This window comes from Lycium ferocissimum, chromosome 2, assembly GCF_029784015.1.
Source record: "Lycium ferocissimum isolate CSIRO_LF1 chromosome 2, AGI_CSIRO_Lferr_CH_V1, whole genome shotgun sequence".
Lineage (NCBI taxonomy): Eukaryota > Viridiplantae > Streptophyta > Magnoliopsida > Solanales > Solanaceae > Lycium > Lycium ferocissimum.
The window spans coordinates 41,627,461-41,635,749 of NC_081343.1; the positions used below are offsets into that span (position 1 = coordinate 41,627,461).

The 8,289-nt window shown below is 36.4% G+C and overlaps 1 protein-coding gene across 3 annotated transcripts; it reads right to left on the minus strand.

Annotated features, from left to right (window-relative positions):
* Positions 1–1,483: 1,483 nt before the first annotated feature.
* On the minus strand, positions 1,484–7,695 carry LOC132037903 (uncharacterized). Of its 3 annotated transcripts, none has more exons than XM_059428553.1 (14): positions 7,578–7,695; positions 6,378–6,522; positions 5,619–5,686; positions 5,444–5,497; positions 5,274–5,357; positions 5,100–5,185; positions 4,833–4,913; positions 4,172–4,302; positions 3,862–3,903; positions 2,996–3,072; positions 2,829–2,919; positions 2,669–2,750; positions 2,242–2,314; positions 1,484–1,953 (listed from the first exon to the last, which is right to left on the minus strand). In XM_059428553.1, the coding sequence occupies exons 2-14, from the start codon at positions 6,519–6,521 to the stop codon at positions 1,785–1,787; spliced, it is 1,182 nt and encodes a 393-aa protein (XP_059284536.1). In that variant the 5' UTR covers position 6,522; positions 7,578–7,695; the 3' UTR covers positions 1,484–1,784. The 3 variants fall into 3 exon arrangements, with proteins under 3 accessions (XP_059284536.1, XP_059284527.1, XP_059284521.1); XM_059428544.1 differs by having other exon boundaries at positions 7,558–7,669; XM_059428538.1 differs by lacking the exon at positions 7,578–7,695 and adding an exon at positions 7,346–7,540.
* Positions 7,696–8,289: the final 594 nt, after the last annotated feature.

Below are 8,289 nucleotides of genomic sequence, written 5' to 3' on the forward strand. Positions count from 1 at the left end.
TCTCTTTTTTATAGAGACTATCTAGGCCTTGTTATTCATTTTTTTCGTGGTTATCAGTGTTTTCCAGATCCAATATTTTTCTTTATCGCATTTGTTTGCATTTTTATATAAACTATTTCGTAGTTTTTTTTTCTTCAATTCACGTTCTTCTTTGCTACTACTGATTAAGCTACATATAACTTTAATGCCAAATATAAGGATCAAGTTTCAAATGCATATGATTTCCCTCAAGTTCAATATAACGGTCGCTGCAATAATACTACTACATCAACAAACCCAGTGTAATGTACGCAAATCTTACCTCTACCTTTGTGAGATAAAGAGGTTATTTCCGATGAAAAGAAGAGGCAAGCGGAGTCAAAGGCCGAGCCTCAACCAAAGAAAGGGGAACAACCATGCCAATCCAAGCACTGAAAAAGTGTGCCCACTCTACCTTTCTTTCTTTACCGAGGCATTTTTTTCATTGCAACCCCACAAGAGGACTACTACCTTCCTTCCGGCCCTAGCTGGACAGTCCTCTGAGAGGACTACTTTGGGGGAAACTTAGTAGGCCGGGAGGAACCCATCATAAACCAACCTCTGCTGATCCCTGAGCTCCACCCTCTGCTGCCCATCTCTTTCTGCCGATTCCCAGGGTTGTCGGAATCTCTGGTTCGATCAAGCAAAGGTAGAGTCCTTTAATAATATGTCTATCATTACGTGCTCAATCAGGAACTAGAGAGAATCCGACAGAAGTACGAAATTCCGATTGTTAGAGAATAATAAGATCGGTTCTTGATACCGGCTCCTATTTGAAAAAAGTTGGGTCATTGGCAATAATCATAACAATAATTTGGTCTGGTGTTCGTTGTGATAAAATAGTTGAAATCAGAATTAATATCATCATATGGATTCCCAATTAAGTTATAACAATAAACTTTCTGAACAAAGATGGTTGGTGGGTGTGATTCTCATTTCTGAAGTCCTTAAAGGCCCGATGTACATACATGGGGATTTAAGGTTGGCCTACATGGCAGGCTGGTCTAGGCTTTTCGCAGTTACTATTTTCTTTCTGCCTGAATAAGAAATAAAATCAAATTATTGGCATAAAAAGAACTGCACTTGTAAAAATACACAGTTGGAACTTCATATTATCGCTAAAACTTTTTCTATTTGGCTGAAGATACTAGAGTTTCAGCGACATTCTTTAAAATTTCTATCCGAAAAAAGAAAAAAGCACACAGTTGAAACAAATAATTATTGCATCTAAGGAAGAAATAAAACAAAGTCAGAATAAAAAATTAAGGAAAAGCAAGACAATTACAAATTTAGAACAAATTAATCATTATATATGACTCTGGCAATTAAAGGTTAAAAGATACTCACTTAGAAGCTGATTATTCGATTTTTATCAATGTATCACACACTTAAAAGAGAGCGTATTCACGCCCAACGTCTAAAAAGGGCCAAAGCTATCAAGCTGCCAAGTTCAACAAGGTAATCAGGACCTACAATGGTGCAGGTATACATTGAATAAATGTGTCAAGTTTGGGGAATCCCGAGTATTCTGCTTAATGAATTGGAACAACCACCTAGATAAGAAGCAGAACCATGACCATCATGGTCGTTCTCAAGGACAAAAACAGATAACACTTTTTCACGGATTTAATATCTAGCCAGATAGAACTGTCCAAACAAGCAAATATATAAGGCAAAAAGAATAGCACAAAGTTTTTGTGCTATGGCGCAGCAGAGACTACTACTCAAAAGCTATGAGAATGACTAAGTTGAAAAAACAAATGACACTACAACATTTTGCCCAATGGTCTCAATTCCCTAGGCATGCCATCAAAATTCCCAGAATTCACATCAGATTGAAGTAATGGTCTCTTCCCAACTTTCCAGTGTATGCCTTCTGCCAAGTGCTCCTTGGTTGGTGTCAGCATTACGAAGTTTGGATCAGCCCTTTGATAGCTGCAATTTCAAAGATATCAAGTACTGAGAAATTTTCAAAGCTAGAAATGGGCTAAAAAGCTCAAGCTCCTATGAATTATTTTTAAGGCAGCAATCAGGAATTTAAGATTTTAATCGAGGACACTTATGACAAATTAATATCTCGTGGACACGTTACACGTGACAATTCTCTCTCTCCATCAAGGAAATTCTGCCACCTTTTGGTAGCTTGGTGGCAGTAGAACCCGCAACGATATCTACTAATCGTGAAAAGATGTGGATTCAATATACAACTGAAGGATCACCAACCTTCCTTCTCTAATGTTGTCAACACGAATGCCAAATCCGAAGGATGTTGCTCCTTTGATACGATCTCTAGTAGCTGTCAACCAACATAAAGTGATTATCAGAAACTAAATTAGGCACATATAATGATAATACCTGCACAACTTATGTTTTAAGTTGGACACAGATATCATCAGCTATTTAGGCTCAACATTTATGATCTATACCTCTTAATATGAAGATAAAAAGCCTCGGGGAAGGGCAGAATCCAGTTTTTAATTACCAGTTGGCATGCAAATCCAACAGTTAAATTATTCTTCATGATATCGTTTTAGCACACATTGTGATACAGTTAATGTTACAGCCTCAGGTGGGTAATAAACTAAATAATTACAACTGTAAAATAAATAAACTCTTCAATTAGTTAAATGTCTAGATAAATCTTTATTACCTGAAACATTGAAAGTGAAGGAAGGTTTCCACCATGACTTGAACGCCAACGCTACAGATGAGCTTAGAGGCCCCACCTTTCCCTGTGGCAGTAATTTCACAGTTATCACCCCTTGTTTCGGTTAGTATGCAAAAGAGAAGAGGATCCAGAAGATGATTACCTTGACCAAAAAGTTTTTATTAGCTTGCCAAGATGCAGCAACTTGAAACGTGGAATCTTGGATGCTGCTTGGAGCCTTCTCATCATTAACCCTGCCACACAAGTTTACAACCAAGTCAGATCCTACTCTACTCTGGTCAGCCTGCTTACTACACTATCTCGGAGTACCTCGTCTGCAACTCAAACCCGAAGTCAATATAGTTAGTAATTCCGACTACTTCATCTTCTTCTAGTGGATTTTTCACCTGCCATTACAAAAATTACTTGTATGAGTACTACTTTAACGAAGCACAGAAAACTTCCAGAATAATGTCAAAAGCACTAAATCAAAATAAGGAATTATGATCAGAAGCACATATTGTTCTGTTTTGTTTTTCAAATTAGATGTCATAAAACCAGAAGATCTCAAGCAAAAGCTTTTTACATTACTAAGAACTTTTATCTTCTCTGTATTTTTCAGAAAACTAACTTTGATACCACCTTCCTGCTCTGACTAGTGGTAAAGCCTCTATAGCTCTCCTGTGTACTTCTTTTGCTTTCCAGATTGCCTATTGCACACCACTCCTGAAGAATTGAACTATACATACTTTCCGCACTGGCAGAGACAATTCATATATGAGGTCTCAACTAAAACTGAGGAATAGTTAAAATCACGGAAATGTTCTATTGCACTGATATCTATACAGCTTCAAATCCATGGAAACCATTGATGCACATTTCCTCTTAGACAAATCAGCACAAAAAAAACTTAGCAACACCCAGAGAATGCAATGTACTAAATGGGTGTGTCCGCGAAAAAACAGATTAATTATAACAAATATCTATATCCAAGATAAAAGAAACAGTTAGTGGCTTATTATGCAACTGAATTATTGTGGATCAATCAGCAAAAATGCAGTTTTATCATCATATGCTGCTGATTAAAACAGACATTACTGCCAAAATAAATTGAACTTGAAGCAACCTCAAATGGCATTTACAAACAGTGATGCTAAACATTCTGAATGGCATTTCCTCAAGGAAGAGAAGCATACCCGTCTTTGAACCACCACATGTTGATAGAATGAAGCAATAAACTGCAGCCAAAATCATGTAATATTAGAAGTGTACCCCAGTCCCCAGGTACAAATTACAAGTACGCAATCGAAGAAAATAACCAATGCATAACCTAGTATAATAATCTAGCCAATAAAACGTCACAATATTCTCCTTATCCAACCAAAAATAGATCTAGAGTTGGGCCCAAATGTCTAAAGCAGCAAATGAGAACTAGGGTTTTGCGGAAGTACAGAAAATTGGCACAAAGAGATGTTAGCACCACTAAAAGAAGGAAATACAACAAACCTGTGAACTTTTGGCAAGCTCAAGACCAAAATTGAAGGATGGGCTCAAAGGGCTGCCTGATCCCACTCCATAGCCAATAGCACAGCTCCAATTTTCTAAGTTCTTATACTTTGGGCAATTTTTGCTTCCAACTATCAAAAGTAAACAGAACCAATAAAAACAATATCCCATATGAATTTCGAGTTGCTTCTCTTCTCTCTTTCAGTCTCTATGCACGCATGCATCATTGGGTTTAGAAATTATTTATGAATTGAAAATTTAACATTTCGTCTAGATACCCAAGCTTGTACCCTATAAAACATTGAAATAAGCTTAAAGCACTTCCACCATGTGAAGTGGCCATGCATGTTCACAAAAAATGGATTCCTTGCAGAGGATCAGAGATATGTGTCACACATCTTATTCTTCTGGTAGATCAAGGTCACACATGTGATGCATCTACTGGAAGAATAGACAAACTAGTAGCGTGTACCACAGGTTAAACAAAAAATGCCTGATGGATCTTTTGCACAATAACAGTTTTCTTTTTTGCTCTTTTTGGTTGAATTAGTCAGCTCTGAATCAAATTTTCTAACTAGGGATATATCTGCTTTACTAGTGATTAATGAATATCTCTTTACCGAGGAAACTAAGTGAATGAGTAGTGTCCAAGAAATATTACACTGTGATTCATACTGCACCCCGGTGGTTAACCTTCCCATCTTGCTTACCAGCCATGCACTTTTGGGAACATCATCTCCCACTGCACCAACATGAGAATTAGTCGATTTATGAATTAAATAAGAAATACCAGAAGATCATTCCACTCAAGCTGATTTAAAGGAATGCCAGACCAGAGAACTTAGCCAAAAAATATGCTCAAGTAAGAAACATCAGGCCCAGTTATGCATGAACATAAAAATTAACTTGATAATAAAATGTCACATACAGGCGAAAGGCATAAGAGTAGCTCCAACCGAGAGATTTGATGAACCATATCTCAAACCCATGACACCATAATCTTTTGAAGATACTCTGGACATTCGAAATGATCATGTCATAACAAGTCACAAGTCTAGACAAACAAGTCTGAGATTCCGGTCTATAACAAAATCAAACTAACCTATTCTTTAAAAGCACTGGGAAAATGCCAAAAGCTCCAAACCCGAATTTAGGGTAGAATGCACATGATCTCATCAGCAGTGTCCTAGAAATGAAGAAAACGGAAGAACAATGGTACAGTTGTTTTCAATTAAAATATATAAATTTCTTACAGAAGTGATTGAGACTTACGGGTCATCATTTGATACGAAAAGGTCAACAAATGTATGTGGATCCTCAACATCACTGCAACACAATTTGGATTTTCAGAGATAATCAAGAAGTTAACCAAGTCGAAAAATCCCATCACGGAGATAATAAATCTGCAAGAAGCCAAAATAAAATTATACAAAAAGGTTAACAATACCTTTGCCACCGAAATTGTGCATTTCCTACAATTTTCTCGTCAGGCTTTTGGTCAAGTGGGCCTGCAACCTGATAAGGCTAAGGAAAAACTTTGTTTCTTGACAGGTTAACCCATAATTAAGCCAAGGAAAATGTTAGACCCAATATATTTTCAATAGATAGCTTGATGGAATGCACAGGACAAGGCCTAATTAAGGTAAGGCCTAATTAAGGTAATCTTTTACGAGAGAAGCTACAGTGCAGGAGTTTGAGAACTATGATTGTGACAACACATAAACCGTGAGGAAGGTGAATTTTGCACACTAGTACCTTGACAATCCCTGGAGGATGAAGATTGCACGTCTTGCGCACCTGCTGCTTCAGGTCGATCGATTTTATATATATAAATACACACACACACACACACATAACCGAACAACTTCTTAAAACATATAATTATGTTAAGTCTAAAACATTGTCACAACGGAATACGGGATGTTATGGTACTCTGCAGCCACTGACTTAAATGTTAAATCTGTCTCTCTGTAAACAATCGAAATCGCAAAGCTACATATTTCGAATTGACCAGCAGCAAAACCTATTGAAGTAAAAGCTGCTCTTGATAGTGAATTATGGTGTCGAAAACTTCCCAACCTTTTTCCTGACCCATGCCCGGGAGCACATAACCAAAACAAAAAGAATTGAAAGGACTGAAACCTGCAGGAATATAAAGCATACTAGCTACTAATATAACCAAATTAATAAGAGTGTCGATGGATACAGTTGCAATCAAATCAACATGTGGATCATCAATTGGCTTAAGCATAATTCTGGTGCTAAAGTGCCTAGCTTCCTCGAAATAATCCTCAAAAAGGCATCTCAATGCCAGTTTCCCAAATAACATGTTATATGATGATTCCAGCATCCTACATTGCAAAAGACCAAATATAACTAAATCTGGGTGAAAAGGCAAAAATGCAACCACATAAATAATAAGAAAAAAAAACTTGTGGTTGTTAAATTTGTTATATTTAAGTGAATAACACTCTATGTCCCGTCGGGACTAAAGAAATTGGAATCATCTAAACACTTTTTTCTTTTGCACAAACCAGTTTCTCCATGTTTGTTAGATCTTATCAAGAACTTCCTTTTTTTCCCCCTCTCAAATTATCTCTCGCTTTTTGTTTTCACACATTATTTTATATAGAGAAAGTAAATGTTAAACTTTAAGAAAATCCCCCTTAACAAACATTAATTAGGAGGAGTATTGACTAACTTTACCTCAAATTATCTAGTATTTCTGCCCCTAAGAAATATTAATTAGGAGGGAGTATTGACTAACTTTACCTTTTGTTGGTGAGGGTTCGAATCCCCTTCCCCTAACCCCCATGTAATAAAAAATAAAAATAAATAAAAAAAGACTAACTTTACCCTTATTTATGTTTAAATTATAATTTCGCTCTATTAAATCTTTACTCTATTTATGTGTCAATCTCTATTAATGACAAAATTTTACTAAGGATAAAGCGGAAAAAAATAATTAATTGTGTCTTAAGAACTTCTAACACGACAAATAATTCGATACCACTATTTTTAATAACCACAACACATAATTTGAGACGGAAGGAGTAACTTTTAATAGTTACAACATTTAAAGAACATATCCCCAAAAAAAGAGAGAATCATTCGTGGATTTTCCAATAGTAATAATGTCAGCAGATGGAATGATTTGAGGTTAGAATAACCAACCTAGTACGGGCGGCGAGAGGAGGAAAATCGAAGAGGGGCGGAACTAACACCATTGGTGGTGGTGGTTCCGCGGCAGCCGACCACAAGTTCCCCATCACTCTCTCTTTTCTACAGTGAAGTTAACACAAAGGAAGTGATTGAATGAAGAGTGCAAAAGTACACAAGGACAAAAGACGCGGTTAGGGGTGTTCCGAAATCTCAGTATTCTTCACCCGGGAGTTTCTCTTCTTACCTGCGACTCTTTCAAGCTTTCAATTCAGTGATGTGGCATCTGGAATTAACTACCACGTCACATTGCGAGTCCCACAAGGCCACAACTAAATCATCAATCAAATTTATCAGAGACAAAAAATATAGTTCGAACAACTTGTTTAGCGCCCTGCTCTCCCTCTTATGTGTCGCCATATTTAAAAATACTAGTTATGTGAGTAGATGTCTTAGCGGCATTTCAAACTTCAAATATAAAAGCAAATATTTTAACTAAAGAAATATAATTTGTGTTAACGAGTGTCAATATACAACAACAACAAATAACCATATCTAATGTTAGTCGCGAGTGGGTAGTTATATAAAAGCAAAATTTTCATTCCACTCCTTTAATATTTTAACTTTCATTTTGATGAAATTATTTAATTCAAATCAAATTTGAAACCAGAATTTGACATTATAACTTATGTATCCTAATTTTAAAGTTATTTAATTCTAAATAAATAATCTATACATAGTTAATGAACTTTTAAGACAAATACATAATTTAACTTGTTCGACGGATGGGTCATTGCTCCCTCTTAATTAGGGATTAGGGGTTCGAACATGGATATGGAAAAAAATCTTTGGAGGAAGCGCTCCCGAATAGGCGCGATGCGATGCGAATTATACGGATTAATTGGGCTCGAAATAAACGGATATCGAGCACCAATCGTAAAATCAAAGAACGTGAAAAA

Excerpts from the sequence above, each read along its gene's own strand:
- LOC132037903 (XM_059428538.1), bottom strand. The coding sequence starts at position 7,440 with ATGGGGAACTTGTGGTCGGCTGCCGCGGAACCACCACCACCAATGGTG. Across the intron at positions 3,073-3,861 it reads ATGTGGTGGTTCAAAGACGG|GTGAAAAATCCACTAGAAGA; the intron begins GTATGCTTCTCT and ends TTGTAATGGCAG. Across the intron at positions 2,920-2,995 it reads GGGTTTGAGTTGCAGACGAG|GGTTAATGATGAGAAGGCTC; the intron begins GTACTCCGAGAT and ends CTTGTGTGGCAG.